At 42.4% G+C, this 19,645-nt stretch overlaps 1 protein-coding gene and 1 long non-coding RNA gene across 2 annotated transcripts; one reads left to right on the top strand and one right to left on the bottom strand.

Moving 5' to 3' along the window:
• Positions 1–2,936: 2,936 nt before the first annotated feature.
• SRP19 (signal recognition particle 19) lies at positions 2,937–8,058 on the bottom strand. Its single transcript, XM_048504720.1, has 5 exons — positions 7,925–8,058; positions 6,614–6,689; positions 5,117–5,188; positions 4,616–4,727; positions 2,937–3,310 (listed from the first exon to the last, which is right to left on the bottom strand). The coding sequence occupies exons 1-5, from the start codon at positions 7,963–7,965 to the stop codon at positions 3,177–3,179; spliced, it is 435 nt and encodes a 144-aa protein (XP_048360677.1). The 5' UTR covers positions 7,966–8,058; the 3' UTR covers positions 2,937–3,176.
• A 56-nt stretch (positions 8,059–8,114) lies between these two features.
• Positions 8,115–8,797, top strand: LOC125437254. The gene is made up of 2 exons (XR_007245154.1): positions 8,115–8,218; positions 8,459–8,797. It is a non-coding gene; the product is annotated as an uncharacterized LOC125437254 (long non-coding RNA).
• Positions 8,798–19,645: the final 10,848 nt, after the last annotated feature.

The following is a 19,645-nucleotide window of genomic DNA, read 5'->3' as shown; positions in this document are numbered from 1 at the left end:
TGACAGTGGGTTGAAAAGTCAAGTGGATTTGACTCCATCAGAAAGCAGAACTATAATTCTACTTGCAGACATCCTAGGCTGGCTATGCTTAAAGATAATAAAGATGGTAATGCAGCCAATTGTAACAGTCCTCTTTCCTGAGTGGGAAAAATGGTATGTGTAGATGTCTGGAGTAACTTGACAAACACATCTAACAACAACTGCAATCCACTGTGGATATACACAAAACCACTGGATCAATCATTCAAGGCTGAAACATCATGGTCATTTGAGGGAAGAGGTAGTTAAATCATCTGTGTCAGAAGATTGACACAAGAACACGCAAACATGTTCACTTTCTAACAAAAATCAGGGATAGACCTCACAATACCTGTAGGCTAGCCAGATGGTAAGTTTGTAAATATTTAAATAACATTTTGCTAGTTCTGTTTTTAAAACAGAATTTACATCCTTATTACACATTAAAACTGAAGATGTTTTAATCATGAGTAATTTTGTCCTATGATAAATGTTAATATTAAATTACACAAAGGCTGCGTATTTTATGAGGCAGTCTTCTAATGCAATCAAATTCAACATTAAGTCTTTTAAGAAATCATTATACATTCAAAATCATGTATCATTTACCAGGTCTTTGGCAACCTTTGCATAGCCTTTACTTGTCATTCGACTCAGCATTTGTTTAAACTCAGAAACGTAGTTGGTTGAGATGTTGATGAAGTAGAAACATCTGTCACTCAGGACACCTGGCTTCTGGATGAGACAAGCTTTCTAAGTAGCTTTCACTTTGCCTCAGATTCTAAATAAGAGACAGAAAATACCCATCACCTCTCTCACTCCAGCACAGCCTACTGATGTGCTGATTGGTGATAGCAGGCAGCTGAATGAAAATTCTTGCAATATCTCCATTCTTCTCCTGTCCTCTTTCCTTTTCCAAAGGACTGGGATGAAGAACATGTTCCTAGAATGCATCAAGTGCTACAACTGTTTTCTATCCCAGCCACTCTTAGGGATGGGGGGGGCGGGGCGGGGGGCTTTGCACAGCATCCTTGATCAACGGATAACTAGGCTACAAGTAGCAAGCAGTGCCTATTTATGGACGTGTAGACAAACTGTAGATTATTTTAATGAACAGCAGTAGCTGTGGTGTTTTTAAAAAATGACAAATATGCTAAACTATCAAGAATATGGAGATACAAGCATCAACATAACCTCCAGCAGTATCTTTAGAATTACTATTCATGTTTCATATGAGGGGAAAATGTCTAATTATTACTAAATGCTCAGATTTCACTAACTTGCACATTGAACATGCAAATTATCTACAGCTAGCATTGAGATAAGCCAACTTTCCCAACCCACATGACTACAAATGTTAAATCCTTTAACTTAGACCAGGGATCGACAACTTTTACCACCCAAAGAGCCATTTGGACTCATTTTACACGGCCTTGAAGATCTACCTAGCTGGAGAGGCGGCTCCACACGGTTCAGCACCTCCACTCATCTTTCCTTTCAGCATTGAGAGGTGAAGGCGCCGGGCAGCAAAACCACCTCTGCCTGATCAAGCAGGAAGCGCCGGCTCCGTGGGGCAGAGGGGGATGGCGTCTGCAGCCTGCCCAGTGCCACAGCCTCTCGCACTGCAGGAGGCAGCGGCGCTGGGCGGGGAAACCCCCTCTGCCCGACGGAGCAGGTAGCCACCTGCTCCGTGGGGCAGAGGGGGGATGGCGGCTGCAGAGATGGGAGAGGGGGGATAGCGGTTGCTCTGGAGGAACATGCCCACACTACCCTCCGACCTCCAGGGGTTGGAGGGCAGCATGAGTGTGTCCTTCCAGAGCAGTGCTGGAAGGAGAGGTGAGTGGAGGGGACACGAAAAGCGGCACCCTCACACACAGAACCACCTCTTGGTTTGGCCCCTCCACTCACCTTTCCTTTCAGTGCTGGGCTGGAGGAACACGGCCACACTACTCTCCGACCTCCAGGCCACGCGGAGCCGCAGTATAAGGCTGAAAGAGTCACATGCGGCCCCAGAGCTGCGGGTTGCAGACCCCTGACTTAGACCCTTCAGATGTAACCAAAACATGATAAACTGTAACATACATTGGAAGATGCGTCAGTTCAAGATTACTGTTTGAAACCGTCTTCTGGCCAATCACTTAATTCCTTGTTATGCCAACAAAAGCTTTCATGAACTAGAGGCCACTTCATCCATGCAAGAAATCATTAAGAAGCCTAAAGCTTCTGATAGCTTAAAAAGGAGATAGGATTGTAAGGTACACGACATTGTTTTTGCTACTGCTCTGGAATTTATTAAAACCAGTTATTTAATCAGGGCTTATTTAAACAGGGCTTTTGTTTGGGAAACCTGTTGTATTACGCTTTCTAGGGTAATGACAATTGTTTTATTAGGTTCCAAAAGGCAAGGGTTTCCTTTTAAACAATAAATTAATTTGAAAACCGGACACAACAAATATCCCAGCCCCACATCAATGTTACCAATCTGGACTGACCAGTTCCACCAGATTTGAGTATGAACAGCAACCAACTTTAAATCATGTATTGTAAAAGACTTTCACGGCCAGATTCAACTGGTTGTTGTGGGTTTTCCAGGCTGTGTGGCCGTGGTCTGGCAGATCTTGTTCCTAACGTTTCGCCTGCATCTATGTCCAGTGAGAAGGGAATATTTTTAGTGGAGTATATATTGTCCAAGTCCCAGGGTGGGGAACCAATCACTAAGTATTTGGGTGGAACTTTCTATGCAAAGGTGTGGTTGATAGTACCCCACTAAAAACATTTCCTTCTCACTGTACACAGTGTGTAACAGACTTTTCTCTGTGGTACACCTCTGAAGATGCCAGCCACAGATGCAGGCAAAACGTTAGGAACAAGAGCTACCAAACCACGGCCACACAGCCCAGAAAACCCACAATAACCAGTTTCAATCATGTATTTATTTTGCTTTTTAATAAAATACACAAGATGCTCATTTTCAGTACTTTGTGGATTAAACAAGCTGGCACTGTGGCTTATGCAATGTGCAAGTTAAATCCATTCCAGTTCAGTTGGTGTCTATGAAGGAGCTTCAGAAGTTCTTGCTTGATTGTTCCCCTTCCAGGTCAGAAGCCTCCATAGTCATTTTGCTCCCATCCATCAAAGTGTTTCTGTTGTGCAGCCGATCATTTCTTCTTTTTCCCTTTGCCTTTTTTTCCGCCTTCTCCTTGCTGTAGGCTTTGGTCACTGCCGCCCATTTTTTGTGTCCTCGTTTTCAGTTTGGGGATTGTTTCTGCTGCATAAAGCATCACTGCCTTCCCTAAAAGGAAACACAAAGCGTGCTGAACATTTATAACAAAAAATATTGCATTGACACCACACTATTCTTCCAGCCTAGAATTCAAGGAAGTATATACATAATTCCCAGGTCTAATAATCAACACACTCATCAGATTAGATCTGTTTAATGCAAGAAAATTAGCTGTCTGGGAATGGATAAGACAAAGCTTTCTTCTTGCAATCCTGCTGCTTCCCTTACAAAGGGATAAAAATGTGTCCTCAGTTCTTATGTTATATTATTATGACTAGTAAACAATATAAGAATCTTGTTTTGTTGCAAATTATTTGCACATTTGCACTGTGAGCTCCTTTAAGGAGGTTAACAGATAGGCATACACATCAAACACATTTAATCAATGTATGCAGTATTGTACAGAAAGACAGTAGTTTTTTTTCTATAGACTGATCATTCAGAATTTGTGTTCTTCTGTTCTTTAAGCAGAATAGTTGCATGTAGAATTATTAACACCCGCCTTCAATTTCAATTAGTCAGTGTGGTATAGTGGTTAAGAACAGAAGACTAATCTGGAGAACTGAGTTCAATTCCGCACTCCTCCACATGAAGCCTGCTAGGCGATGTTGCGCCAGTCACAGTTCTCTCAGAACTCTCTCAACCCACGTGGAGGCAGACAAAGGCAAACCACCTCCAAACATCTCTTGCCTTGAAAACCCTATGAGGTCGCCATAAGTCAGCTGTAACTTGACAGCACTTTCCCCCACTGCCATAGTTTGAACTTCTTACATGTTGATTTTGTTTACTAGTACTTGACACTAACGTAACATACAGTAGCAAAAATATTTACACATGTTTAAGGATTCTAAGATTTGTACTAATAGCATTTCTTGCGCTGCGTTTTTTTAATGAACATTTCCATGTGTGCCTAGCTGTTCTGAATTTTCATAGAGTTTATCTTTCACAGTACTGCCAGGGAAGTTGAGAGATACAAACCAGACCTGCCTTCTGTTCTCAAATCATGATTTTGCCCATTGATGGCCAAGGAGAAAGGATTGTGAAATAATGTACATTATTTAAAGAGGCAGTTCTACTTTAGTTACATTTCTATCCTACCATTTCTCAGAGAAGTATGTACAGATCTATTTTAATCCTCACAACAACCCTGTGAGGTAGTGTAGGCTGAGAGAGAATGACTGACCTAAGGTCATATAGTGAACAGCATGACTAGGTGGTAATTTGAACTTGAACCTTCCTGGTCTGAATTGAACACCCTAACAACTAAGAGACACTACCACAGTTGTGAACATTATCCCCCTGTCCTTTACTCACGTGTTGGAAACTGAGGAAAACATGGGCTGCCATCTTCCTGCTTCAGCTGAATCTGCACTCTACCCCTATACTGAGCATCACGATTCCATTCTCTGGGATACATTTTGTTTTTCTAACATTTGAGAAAAATTAGGATTTTAAAAGCAAGCAATAAGTTCAAAAACACAGATACACAGAGCTTCCAATAAACATCTACAGAATTTCACTGATTATTTTAGTAACCCATATTACAAAAAAGGAGTTTGCCCATGGGTAAGTTCTTATCAGTCATGGCCAAGGCAAAACAAACCAGGAACTTTCTACTTTTAAACTCTAAATGCCTGTTATAATTTTTATTTCAATCTATGGCTCTTTTGAACAGTGTTACAGCTATGGAGATACATTTTGAACATGTATTTCAGTATATGCGTGTACTCTTAAGAATGCGCACACTTACAACTTTCTGCCTTTCCAGGTAAAATAGTTGTTGAATTACACAAGAAATACAGTAATCCTTATTACCTCCAAAAGAACATTAAGTCCAACTGCTGTACATACATCTTGAATTTCTGTAGATGTGGGATTTTCAACAGCCTAAAAGAATCAGACATTTTGAGTTACTACATTTTTGTATTGCACAAAGACTTACTGCATCATTTGCACTTTCTATGATCAGGGGTGGACTGGAAGGCCAAAAGAGTTCTAGAAAAGGACACACACATACCCCTTCACCAATGGAGAGTCAAAGAGTCATCTGAAGAGAAGGCACTACTACCTTCCTCCTCCTTGCCGACTGAACTGACCCCAGGCTGACACAGGGCAGACAGGCGCCTCTCCTAACCAGCCACAACATGCCATGCTCATGCTCCATCTTGCTGGTTACACTACACAAGGGCCAGTGAGGCAAAACTGTGCTACTCTTCTTCACCATCCCCATCACACAGTCTTGGGGCCCATCAGACTTTCCTCAGTAAAAGAAATGGCCAATCCGCCCCTGCCTGCCATTCTACAGTTTGAAACATTAAAGATCTCACATATGGTTCAGTGGTAGTAAAATGACAAAGCACTACCAAAGGTAAAATTTCCTCTTTAGTTGTATCCAACTTTGGGGCACCACTGCAAGCAGTGATTTTATAGGCAAGCCACTTTTGTGGGGTAGTTTGCCATTGCTTTCCCCGGCTATTCTTTACCCCCTAAACTATGAGCTAGGTACTGGCAAAGCACAAATCTTTACAATGAAATTAAATTATGAGGTTAAAAGGGGAAGCAGCCAGAAGCTAGACAAATTAATTGTTAAAATGAGCAATATGAACAAGGATTTGCTGGTAAAAGAGACGTACAGCAGAGAACACAACTTCCTGCAACATTATGAAGTACCAACTAAACTTTTTGATTGCTCCCAGTTACATTAAAAAATCCTTATTTACTCAATGTCTGAATAAGTTTTAGAATTCACTTAATGAGCGATATGGTGATTGCCGCTAACTCAGACAGCTTTTAAAAGGATTAGGAACATTCATAGGAGAATCAGAGGCTATCAGACATGATGATGAAATGGAACCTTGATGTACAGAGGTAGTAAACTTCTGAATATCAGTGCTGGGGAATAACAACTGAGGAAGACCTTGACATCTTGCCAAACAGAATGTCGGACCCCTTGTCTTATTTAACAGAGCTGTTCTTATAGAGGTTTTTTTCCTCATGAAATTATACAGTCTTTACAGCTCAATAAACACTACTTTATTACACTATCAGTCATGTACACACCTTGAGTGCAGACTGAAAAATGGCATATAAGTTTTGTAAATAAATGTTTTTCCCTCCAATGTGGGATCTAAAATTATAGCAGCAGGTATTAGTACTCTGCACTGATGAGACGCACAGAAAATGACATGGATGGTTAACGTCTTTTGTTCATAAAGGCTTTGGTCAATAGGTTGACTCCTTCCACATCTCTTTTCAAGCTATTTTTATTTTTCAGACAAGACTGCTTTGCCTCCCCCCACAGCCCACAATTACTTTGTCAAGAGGTATTCTTCTTCCTTCTGCTATTGTCTTCTTGTTATTTATGTAGGCTGGGTATATACAAATGTACCTAAACAAAAAGCAGAGAAAGTTGCAAACTGTTACATGGTATACAGGGAAACAAATTCAGTATTCCCATCACAAGACCAGAGCTAAAACTCAGTGAACTGAGCTGGCTGAGGTAGACAACTACAATGACCAAAAACCAATAAAAGCACCTCCTCCCCAATTACCCACCAGTATTACTATTATCCATATTCAGATAAAGATCAAAATACAGAGACTGACAGAAATTCTGACTCAGAGACTTTCTGACTCATAGTACAAGTTGCAATCCTGTGTCCACTTACTTTGGAGTAAGTACTACTGAACATAATGGGATTTATTTCTGAACATATATAGTACTGGATCACCCAACCAAACCAGAGTTCCCAAACTGAATAAATTCTGAAGAAAGTGAATGAATATGTAAAAGCCAGCAAGCACCTTAAGAAGTCAGGGCAGACCTAAGTCCATTCACTCTTGCTGGTCCCACCTATCTTAAGAAACCATTCTGTAATTCAACACAAAATGATACAATCTCATTAGGAATAAATAAAGCATCCAAAAAGCACTGAGCAAAGTGTTGAGACAATTCTTCATCAATAGAATAATCCAGTAGAATAAAAGTGGGACAGAGAGGGAGAAAGGGAACAGAAAAGAAAAACATGCACACATGCATATGCTTGCTTTAGGGAATGATGAAGAAGCACTTATTAAAATGGATGCACGGCAGAATTAAGTGAGTTTGGTGGTGCTGGGTGCAAAACGGCTTTCAAAAATGCACTGAGGCAGCTGAGACATAAGCGATCAATTTAACAACTATTTTGCCTTTGAGACGCAACAACTCCCTTACAACACAGGGAGCACAAGAAAACCACGACAGGATTCATATTAGCACAGACCGCTGATGGCGAACCTGTGGCACGCCATAAACTTTTCGGTGACACACAAGTCTTCACCAACATGCGACAACAGCGATTCTATTTGAATTCGATTTTTTTGCAATTATTTGCTGCTTCTTTATGTAATACACAGCACCACATACGATTGGACTGTATTTTTTTAAAATAAATGAACATGTAAAGAATTGTTTCTCTTTTGTTTGCTGGGAAGATTATGACACGCCATCAGAATGAAGGTCGGCATTCTACTAATTTTTGACATACCGAGCCCGAAAGATTCGCCATCACTGGCACAGTCAGTCCACAAGCCCGAGAACAAGGGGCAAAAAGACAGACACACAAACCCTTCCCATCCCCTTACCGAGACTTGTCCGTGGATAACGGCGGCGCGGCCCAGGCCATGGCCTCCACGGCTGCACTCACCTCCTGCCGCCTCCAACACAACTAAGCGGGCGGGGGAAAGACTGGGGAAACACAACCGGAAAACTGGGGAGATACAACCGGAAATTCAACCCACCCATTGCTGACGTAACGTTACGCCAATGGATCCTGTGAGGATCACTCAGAAGGAAACCGCGTGCAGAGCGAGAGCGCCTTTTGCCCCGGCCCCCCGGGAAGCGCTGAAGGGAAAATGATTGGTCAGATATCGCGAGAGGTGAAGGGTTCGCTGAGAAAGGCATAAGAGATCGGGTTTCGAAAGCAGAGGAGAGTGTAGACCGCTATCTTAGTGTGCGCATGCGACCTAGGAGTGGCGAGGGGTGGGCGTGGCTCGGCGAAAATTTCTGAGGCTGATGAAGGATTAGTGGGTGGTAATTAAGGATTAAACAAAGTTCGCGGCTTACAGTGACGAGGCAAGTTCAAGTCACAAAAGCACTTTCCTCCTTTCGGTAAACAGTGGACGACTCGCACACTCGACCTGGCTAGAAGGATCCAGATGAGCAGCTGCCCTGTACTCTACTGCAGCAGGACTGGAAAGGAGGAGTGTCACGGCGTTTGACGTCATTCTGCGCCAGTTGAGCCGGTGCTGTGGAAGGAAGCCACACCCGCTCTTTTTCCTGTTCAGTCGCCCCCTGCTGGCAAGGACGTGCATGTTCACATCGCAGTGGGGTTAAGGGTGTGCCGCTGGTCCACACAGGATTTATAGGGGGGCTTTGTGTGAAACTTTTAACAGCGCGCTTGCTGCAAGTGGTGTCCTCAAGTATGAATGGAATTGCCATAAAGGAATGCCACCAGACACACCTGTGTAATCTGCAGTTGTTATTTTTAGATTGTTAACAAAATGCTGAGACTAGAGGAAAGGAAGTTAATTCAAGTTAATTAAATTAATTTCCTCTTCTGTTACCCTGTTCCCACCCTGTAAGTAAGTTTAAATATTATATAACCGCTGCAGAATCTTGCATAAAACAGAATGTGCTGCAGCAGGGTAAAATACTTGGACACAGACCATTACACCTCCTTGCTGCAGTCGCTCCCCCCCCCCACCATTTCTTTGTTCATAAGCGTCCCATAATCCTTGCACATCAGCTTTTCAGATGTCTTGGGGGTAGGAGTGATAAGAGAAGATCTGTATACACAAGCAGTGCAGGAACCCAGGCATCAGTGGTAGCATTTAGTATATTATGTTTTAAAATTACAAGCTTGTTGAATGAACCTGCTACTATAAAATGGTAAATGCAGTTTGTACCAGAAACCATGTGTTTTTATTTTATTAAAACATTTATTTCCTATCTTCCCCTCCTGCAGGACTGAAAAAGTGCTAACAGGCAATCAATAAAAATAATCACAAAGAAACAATAAAAGCAGCATAAGGGCATACAGAAGTTGAAAGCTATCAGAAAAACAGAAGATAAACAGAAAAACAGTTGTGCATGCAGAAGCATGTTCACTAGCCAAAAACACATTGAAGCAAAGTATGCAGGAGCGCAGTAACGGAGCTGCAAAACTCCTAGAACAGCAAGTTTCAGACGCTTTAGGCCCTATGTCTAACTGTGCCCAATATAAAGTGACTCTAGCCCAGTTGCTCTTAGTTGCTGTCACATCTATGTCCCACACTTCCCACGAATCTGGTCTAAACTTTAGGCAGGGTAAGTCTGCATTTTTTATGACCTAAAAATTCTATTTTTTTCAAATGCATACTCACTGAAATGAAAACAGCACCATCAATGAAATAGTTTTGTGGAAATAAATGTTGTTAATTTTGTGTACGTAAAATATAAAGCAATTTGTTGCTGAGAGGCAACATTCCCCTCCTGGCATCTGTCTATACCTCCCCTGGGGAGAGTACCCCACAGATTAAGAGCCTCAACTCTAGTTAATGGAGTGAATTAATCCTCTATAGAATTATGCTGCAATCATTTGTAATTCTATTGAGGTGGAATATTTATTTATTATATGTTTAGTTTTATCGACCACCTTTCCAGCAACTTGGCCAGTACAGAGCTAGGCCTCAGAAAAAAATCTCAGTGCATAAGAAGGTTCATAAAGGCAAAAGTGGTTCTTGAGATATTTAGCTCCCTAACCACGTACCGTTTTAAAGGTCCTGTTGAATTGCTCTCAGGAGCACACAATGAACCCACACAGAAAGATATCAAGATTGGTGGACATTCAGAAAATGCTGCTTTAGTTAACTATTTCAGTTGCTACATCCACCAAAACAGATTTCAAAGGTGCTGTCATCAAACATGTATCTAACAAAGCTATGACAGAGAGGGGGCAAGATTTGTTTTCTCCAGGGAGGAGCACAGCTGGCACCCCTCCTTTGCAACAGCCACTACTTGACTACCAAAGAGCAATGTTAAACTCAAGGTCAACTCCATGTTGCAGAGTAAATTTTTATAAGGCAGTGCAACCCCCTCTAAAAACTGTATATCTACTTTTATTATCAATTAACTCATTGACAAAGTGCCACTTCATCTGGTTGGGTTTAAACTTCAGGCTGCTAGCTCCAATCCATTCCACCACTGGTCCCAGGCAACTGCTCAGTTTCCTCCACAGTCCCACAAGGATCTGATGAAAAAGATGTAGATTCTGGTATAAATAGCAGGCGTAAGCTACAACTCAAGTGGCGCAGCCCATGGTTTGCTTATGGCCCACCCCTGAAAATGATGGCCCTGCAGCAAGACCCAGGCCTGCCCACGCTGCTCAAAAGGCCATAGGAAGAGGTGCAGCCCCTGGCAAATGAGGCCAGGCAGGAGGAAAGTGATCAGGATGGCAGCTGGTGGGGCAAAGGCATGAAGGATAAAGACTCCTGCCCAGCACTGGCAGCACCCAGGGGGTGGGGGCAGATGCAGCACATCATGCTGCCAGATAAAGCCATGAAGGATGGACTTCCCCACTGGCCTGCCAGGAGGAAGGGATACATGAGTGGGCAAGGGGACCACCACAACCCTCACCAACTGAGCGTGGAGTTCGAGGTGACTCCATTGTGAAAGGGAAGGAGGGCAAGGGGGCCAAGACTGGATTGCTCCCTTCCTGAATGAATTCTTTGCATCTGTCTTCACCCAAGAGGAGGTGAGGAAAATTCCTGCATCTGAACCAAGCTTCTTAGGAGGCAAATTTGAGGAACTGACAAAGATAGTGGTAGACAAGGAAGAAGTTGTGGCAGCCATTGATAAACTAAATGCTACCAAATCCCCTGGCCCAAATTGCATTCACCCAAGAATTTTTAAAGAGTGCAAGCATGAAATTGCTGATCTTCTCACTTTAATATGCAACTTATCCCTGAAATCAGCCTACATCCCTGAAGACTGGAAGATGTCCAATGTCACACCAATCTTTAAGAAAAGATCTGGGGGGACCCAGGAAATTACAAGCCAGTCAGTTTGACATCTGTTCCTGGTAAATTAGTAGAATCTATCATTAATGATAAAATTATAAAACATGTAGAAAAGCAAGACCTGCTGAGGAAGAGTCGGCATGACTTTTGCAGAGGCAAGTCCTGCCTTACACACTTACTAGAGTTCTTTGAGGGTGTAAACAGGCATGTGGATAAGGGGGAACCAGTGGACATTGTCTACTTGGATTTCCAAAAGGCTTTTGACAAGGTACCTCACCAGGGACTCTTGAGAAAATTCAGCAATGAAGGAATAAGAGGGGAAGTCCTCCTATGGATTCAAAACTGGTTGAGAAGCAGGAAGCAAAGGGTGGGTGTAAAGTTCTCACAACAGTAGCTGGGCCAAACTGTAGCTGGGCCAAATTGTGCCCGGTGCGCAGAGTGTTTTCTCCGCCCCCTCCACCCCGTGGCGCCCCCCCCCCCACTGCGCGCGCGCACACACACACACACACACACACACCCTTCCCACACTTACCTTCGTTCCTTTTCTTTTTGTAGTACTTTTTGAGGCTGAAAAACGCGGCCTAATTGCTGTTCAAGGAGAAAGCTGCCTGACAAACTATACTTCCCAGGAGACCTTGTGAGCCCCAAGGTCTCCTGGGAACTGTAGTTCCTCAGGCAGTTTCCCCCCTGAACTGTAACTAGCCCGCGTTTTTCATCCTCAAAAAGTACTACAAAAAGAAAAGGAACGAAGGTAAGTGTGGGAAGGGGTTTGGGGTGTGTGCATGTGCTGCGGGGGGGGGGAGGGGAAAGGGGGAGGGGCCAGGGGGCAATTTTGCGCCCCCAGGTGTGTGCCCGGTGCACAACGCACCCCCTCCCCCCATCCTCTTGGCCCTCCGCCACTGTCTCGCAATGGAGAGATGTAGGGAGAGGTGTCCCCCAAGGATCCATTTTGGGACCAGTGCTCTTTAACCTATTTATAAATGACCTGGAAGTAGGGGTGGATAGCGTGGTGGCCAAGTTTGCAGATGATACCAAATTATGCAGGGTAGTAAGAACCACAAAGGATTGCGAAGAACTCCAAGTGGACCTTTATAAATTAGGTGAGTGAGCTAAGAAATGGCAAATGCAGTTCAATGTAACAAAATGTAAAGTGATGCACATAGGGACAAAAAATCCAAACTTCACATACACGCTGCAGGGGTCAGTGCTATCAGTCACAGACCAGGAAAGGGATTTGGGAGTCTTAGTTGATAGTTCCATGGGAATGTCAACTCAATGCATGGCAGTTGTGAAAAAGGAAAACTCTGTGCTGGGGATAATTAGGACAGAAATTGATAATAAAACTGCAAAGATTGTCATGCCCTTATATTAAGCAGTGATCCGACCGCACTTGGGAGTACTGCGTTCAGTTCTGGTCACTTCTTCACACAACGTGTGATTGGTGTTTGGAATATGCTGCCACAGGAGGTGGTGATGACCATTAACCTGGAGAGCTTTAAAAGGGGCTTGGACAGATTTATGGAGAAGTCGATTTATGGCTACCAATCTTGATCCTCTTTGATCTGAGATTGCAAATGCCTTAGCAGACCAGGTGCTCGGGAGCAACAGCAGCAGAAGGCCATTGCTTTCACATCCTGCACGTGAGCTCCCAAAGGCACCTGGTGGGCCACTGTGAGTAGCAGAGTGCTGGACTAGATGGACTCTGGTCTGATCCAGCAGGCTCTTTCTTATGTTCTAATTATTAAGGTCCTCCTTTTCCCCCTTTTTATAGATGGGAATAACATTAGTCTCCTCCAGTCCACTGGGACTTCTCCTGTTCCCCAGGAGTTCTCAAAGATTATAGCAAGTGGTTCTGAGATTATTTCTGCCAGTTCTTTTAATACCCTGGGATGTAGTTCATCAGGGCCCACACCTACCTCACAAGGTGTCAGTTATAGGGAGGAGAAGAGAAAGCAATTGCAAGTTGCTTTGCTTTGAGACTTATTAAAGCTTGAGAAAAGTCGGTATAAAAACCAATTCTTTTTAAGAGGGAGTTGCTTATAAAATGACTGCAAACGCATAACTTTGTAATGTGAATGTGGCTGGCCTGGGTTTGAAGCATGTAGTTGTGCATCATCAATTCACTAAATGTTTGCCTTACCAAATGTGTGTGTTGGTCAAGACTGACCAGCCTTGGTGTGGTAACACAACCAATCTCATATGGATTTGGTACCAGAAACTCCTGAGTAACACACACAGTTAAAAGCTAAACAGAGCTTTAATGTGGACTTGGATTTTTTTGCTTCTTGTAAACTGTTTAATTTCAGAAAATGCTAGAGAGTAGAGTAGGATATCTCTAGGGGTTAATCCCAAGTATTTGACCATCCAATACACCTGTTTCTAGTTAAATAGGCTAGCTTGACATTTAGGCATACTATGTTCCACAATGAAGCTAGGAGGAGATACATCTGGATTAATTTCCTAAAAAGTAAGTTTGATTATATACATTTTTGCTTAAATCCCTACTTTTGGAGTAATATTTATAGAGTTCTTATATGTCTTACATGTAATTTCAGAACTCATGTAAAATCTTTAAATTCAGGATCTCCTTCACCAAAAACCTGAATTGGCTATCTGATGAAGGGGAGAGGTTCCCCAAAAGCGTGGAGTCTTACTGCGGACCATGTTCATATTTATATTTATGCCAATCTTCATACTGATGGAATTCATTTGGATGGAAAAAGTATTATCAAGTTTTCCTGATGAGGCTTTTGTTAACAATTATGAAAGGAACTTCTAACTCCATTGCTGGTTCTAAACACGTACCAGTATGTGTGATGACATCATTGCTGATTTGGGACTATTGGCAACTGTTTATGAACTAAAAATAACATTTTCCTATTGGAGGACATTGGTAGAACAATTGAGGATTTCCAGTAGCATTGAAAAGATTCCCAAGAGACTTTGGGTGATTCCTGGAGCTTCCAGGAGAATTGAATAGAACCTTTCTTTTTTATTGAATAAATGTTAAATTAACTTATTTCCACTTTATTGATACAAGTTTAAGTGGTACATTCATATCTCAGTTAATTAGAGGTATTAGAAGTAGAGATTTTGTAAGAGGGATATATGATGACTGAGAGTTTGTTGGTATGAATGTGGTGTATGTATGAATGCATAACTGGTAGTTAAATTAATTTTTTACACTATTAAAGGATTTTTTGCACTTTGTAATATCGAAGTTTGCTAAGCGGGGTGTTCGGGTTGTTCTGTTCGCGTCTTTCACTGCTGAAAGCAATGTTGTTATTTTGAAAATAAAACTCTCCCAGTCCTTGGCCTTAGTTTAGAATATGCATTTCAGTGCCCCACATAAACAGAAGACACTCATTTGAAAATAACACTGAACAGGCCTTGTGTTCGTGTTCATTAGAGAAGGAAATGTAATGTTAAATGGTTCATATCAAAGCATATTACATGGGCCCCCTATTATATAAAAGCCAAGCCATACTGGCAACCACTCACTTTTTCTCCAGAAGGCTCTGGGTGAAGGTCTGAAGAGGCTGGAGGAGTCTGCATAGAACATAATGATGCTTCTTGTTGGGTAAAGTGGTTGGCAGCAGCACATGCAAGAAGGCATCTTGCCCCAGGTTATTTGGTGGGGGCGGGAGGAAGGCCACACTGCACCCAAAATGGCTCCAGCTGAGGTGGTGAGAGTGAGGCTGTGGGGCAAGAGGTCTCAGCACGCTCACCCAGAGCAGTTTAGGTAGGCCACCAGAATTGGATGGGGGGGGGGGAGGAGCAGAGAAAGAGAGAGTTGGGGTGCGACAGAAGGAGAGTGAATGCTGGGGAGAAACAGAGAGCCAGCGTAGGTGGACAGAAAGAGAGAATAAAAGCTGAGGTAAGGTGGCAGAAAGATAGCTGGAATAAGGGATCAGAAAGACAGTTGAGGTAGCGGGACAGAAAGACAGAGAAAGAGAACTGGGGCAGCAGGCAGATAGTTAAAAAGAGAGCTGAGGGAGTGGAGGCTCAGAAAGTTGTGTTAGAGAGGCAAAAAGAGAGAAAGCTGGGGTAACGGTACAAAGAGAAGAATAAAAGATGGAGGATGGAGAGTGACAGGGAGAGGAGGAGTAAAAAGGTGGGGGTAATGTCCTTTCTCTGCAATTTTCTTGTGGGTTAAGAGCCCATTGTATTTTTTCACACAATAGGCTTTACTTCTAGTTTAATATAGTTCTCTAGTGCACATAAAAATGAACCCCCTGATTAGAATTAAAGCTGACGTCTGCCAAATCATAAATTTCAGTTTTTGAAAATTGTGATTCTAAATTCAGTGTCTCTAACAATTTATCTTAAGAAAAATTCTCTTTAGGTTGCAAGAGAACAATAAATTAGGAACATGATCCTGAAAGATGAGAAAACACATTACCTTGTTTAATCTACATTTCAGTAACACGCATTTCTGTCTTGCCTGACAATGCTTAGGTTTAATACATCACTGAATAAAAACACATTAACTGTGCACTGAAGGTCTGAACTGTTAATTTACACAGTCTTATTGCTCCAGCTAAGTATACTGTTGGTCATGTTATTTACACAGAGCAAAGGCTACAGCTCTGGCAAATTTTGGGGGGTGGGGGGAATGGGATTGAAATAATTGATTTAGACAAAGACAACCTATGTAAATTTTTTGCTTGTTATCAAGGCATTAAAACAGTAGTTCTCATTTACTGGCATAAAGTAATATTTCACCTATTTAAAAAGCTGTGGTTGAGCATTGCACAGTCTCTATTTCACAGTACCAAGAGCTTCCTGCTGAAGTTATAACCAAGTTCCTCCCATCTATACTCATTGCTTGATTTTGTCACATTTTGTCATTTTTTTATATTGCATTTAAATAGACCAGTCCAGTTTGGCTGTCCAAGGCTTCACTGAATCACAACACCCACCCCCCCACCCCCCGCCGTTAAGTAATATGCAGAGACACAGCATTGGTACTTAAATTCTGATGTCAACCTACTGTCTGCTCAGAGGTCTTAAACTAGTTAGCAGTGGCATGAATTCCTTTATCTGACTGTGATAGCACTGATCAATTGGAACTGAGTTTTATTAAAATTCTTTTAGAGTGTATTTGCCAGTTTAATAATGAATGTGTCACTCACATATCAAGAATTTTCCCCCAGCTGTGTTTGGAATGACTGTGTTACTTTGATTTACAGGCAAGTGTAACTCAAGGGCATCTTCTGAAAATATAATCTATATTAATCTTTTAAAATGTCTGAAAAACTCCAACTATCTGGAAAATGGCCAAATGCCTTTAGAACACTGTCGAAAGAAAACAAACTGCCTGAACAATTTTTAAAAACATTCTGGCACTCTATTAGTGCCATCTCGCCCTCCCATGCTGCATCTACTTTTCAAGGATGGTTCACAGGCTTGTTAATTAACTTATGAATGCTAGCTGAGAACCAAGAGAGGGGAGAGGGAGGTTGCTCCTACCCAAGAAGATTCCTTCGGTACTGCCCCATGATTGGTTAATTTCATCAGGAGGTTACAGTCAGCTTTTGCCGTAAGTATAGCTTGAGAGAAGATTCTCTCCCTTATTCCTCCTTGTTGCTGGAAAAACACTGGCATTAGTTTGCCTCAAGGACCAATGATGCGGTACTAAACTACAGTAAGTAAACAATTTTGTTATTTTTGCATTCTGCCACTCGATCTGTATGCCTTATTTTAAAAATAGTTTTCTAACTTTCTTCAATAAAACTCTAGATTTTAACTGTGTGTGTTACTCAGGAGTTCCTGGTACAAAACCCACGTGAGTTTGGTTGTGTTACCACAACAAGGCTGGTCAGTCTTGACCAACACACACATTTGGTGAGGCATGCATTTAGTGAACTGATGATGCACAACTACATGCTTCAAACCCAGGTCAGTCACATTCACATTACAAAGTTATATGTTTGCAGTCATTTTATAAGCAAGGTTGTTTATCCACTTAGCCTGGACTGTTATTGGCATTCTTCAGTGTCTTACAGGATAGACAACATTGCTCAAGGTCATGTGCAAAAAAGTACTTGTGGATTAATTGGCAAGAACAAACGTCAAAACACACTTCTCTTGAAATGAACTGGTTTAACCTAGTGGATGATGATGGTAAAATCTCTGACAATTATTTGACTGTTAATTCTTTAAGTTGGCAAAAGATAACTTAAATTGTATTATCAGACAGGATATCTGATTAATTTAAAAACATACGATAGTTCACTGTAAAATGGTTTAGAACACCAGAATCAGGAAGTAAATGGCATGCCAGACCCAAGTTGCTTTACCCTTTGGCCTTTTCCACATGCACAGCTTACCACGGATTTTCCCAATCCCAAATGGAAGCCAAAACAACTTAATGTTGGAAACATTGTTGGCACACCTCCTTTTCCCCATCAGACACATTTATTCCACACCTTACTGCTAAAAACATATTATTCCCAATGGTGGTGGAATGCCATCCAGGATGCAGAACAATCCACCTTTTTATTTTGTACAGGCGTTGTCTTACTGCACAGTTACATTTTTGAAGCAGCAATTCAAAAACGTCTCAGCCTATATTTCTATTATTGAGAACTACCAACCCAAAACAGATGCCAAAACAACTACTATAACAAGTGCCATTTCCTGAAGGAACAGAAACACATAGCCCACCTCCCTCACAAAAAATTACTTTTCTTGGCCAAATCTGACCAGAAGTATTGCAGGATCATTTACACACAGCAATTGCTTTTCAATCACCCCCAACTTCAAAATTGTCCTTGGCCCTAATGTTACACTGATAGTTTGCTATGAAATCGACAAAGCTGATCCAATTGACCATGTTTGTATCTCTGCCTGAACATTAAGGTTATCAGTTCTATATTAAATTAACAAAGCTGATCCAATCAACCATGCTAGTTTGTATTTCTGCCTCAAAATTAGATCACTACTTCGATATGACAAAGAGATAGTGAGATTTTTAAACCCTTTTGAAATGGAGGAGGAGGGGAAGAGAAAATAGGTGAAGAGGAGGTTGGCTAACTAATAGGAGTGAGGATGAGGCAAGGTGTTTGCACAAAATGGAAACTGCAAGATAAATGCTGGAAAAAGCATCATTACATAGTCCCCCCACCCGAGGTGTATCCAGGGAAAGTGGCACCTGGAGACAACTTGGTCTCCAGGTGCCCCCCACTCATGGGCATGGCTGTGCCCCAAGCCCCACCCCCACCCACCCCCCGGCTCCCTGCAGCCGGGCTGCTGCTCTCCCCAAAGTATAGGGAGAGCAGTTACCTAGCGACGTGCTTTTAAAGCATGAAGGGCAGGGTGGAGCCATGCCCCAAGCCCCACCTGCACTAGGCTCCTGGCAGCTGGGAGAGCAGTTGCTGGGCCTCCAACAAAGTGCTTTTAAAAGAATGGAGAGTGGGGGTGGGGCTTAGAGTGGGGTCAGACCCCCAAGCACTGCACCCTGGCCACAGTGCTTTTAAAGCACTTTGCTGGAGGCCTGGCAACTGCTCTCCCCAGGCTCTGGGGAGTGCAGCAGCTGAACTACAGGGAGCTGGGGCAAAGCTCCCCCACACATCCCTGGAGGCCAGCTCCTAAAGAAGCCAGCTGGCCTGCAGGGAGGCCGGGAGGGGGGTGGGGCGCTGGCTGCAGGCGCATGTCTTTGGTCACGTGGGGGGCCCTTCAGCACCCTGCACGTGACTGAAAGGCATGCGCCCAGGGACATGGGCTGCATCCCCAGCAAAGAACCACATTTTCCAGTCAAATTAGAGCAGCAGCAACACATAATTGTTGGCTCTTGTCAATTTCCTCCAGCAAAAGCAACTTTCCTTAGCAGTTTCACTCACGTCTAACTGGGACAAAGTATCTTCACCTTAATGTTAAATTGCTAATTCAAGGTGAAACTGACAAAGATGATACAATCAACCTGACTTGTGTCTGTGCCCTGACATTACATTGGTAATGCAAAATGACAGATTTTTAAAAATCCTTTTGTAAATGGAGGGCAAGGGGAGACATGATCGCATGCTCGAGGGAAGCTGGCTTGGAAATGGATTTACAAATAATAGTTAAAACTTCTTGTGAAAACAATGAAGGAAAAATAAAGAGGAAACATTTTCAGGGACAAATGTGCTGAATTAAAAGAAAAAATAGCATTTGGTGGCAAGATATATTATAAAAACTTGTGTGCAGAAGGTAGCAAATGAGCATTTCTTCAAATTGATTTAAAAACGTGCAAAGGATGTCAAGCTGGAAAAACAAAACTTTTGAGTAATTTTACATTTTAAAAAACATCTTGCATAAATATGT

Source organism: Sphaerodactylus townsendi, linkage group LG07, assembly GCF_021028975.2.
Source record: "Sphaerodactylus townsendi isolate TG3544 linkage group LG07, MPM_Stown_v2.3, whole genome shotgun sequence".
Classification (NCBI taxonomy): Eukaryota; Metazoa; Chordata; class Lepidosauria; order Squamata; family Sphaerodactylidae; genus Sphaerodactylus; species Sphaerodactylus townsendi.
Note: the sequence above shows the minus strand (reverse complement) of the source record. Positions and strands in the feature narration are given on the sequence as shown.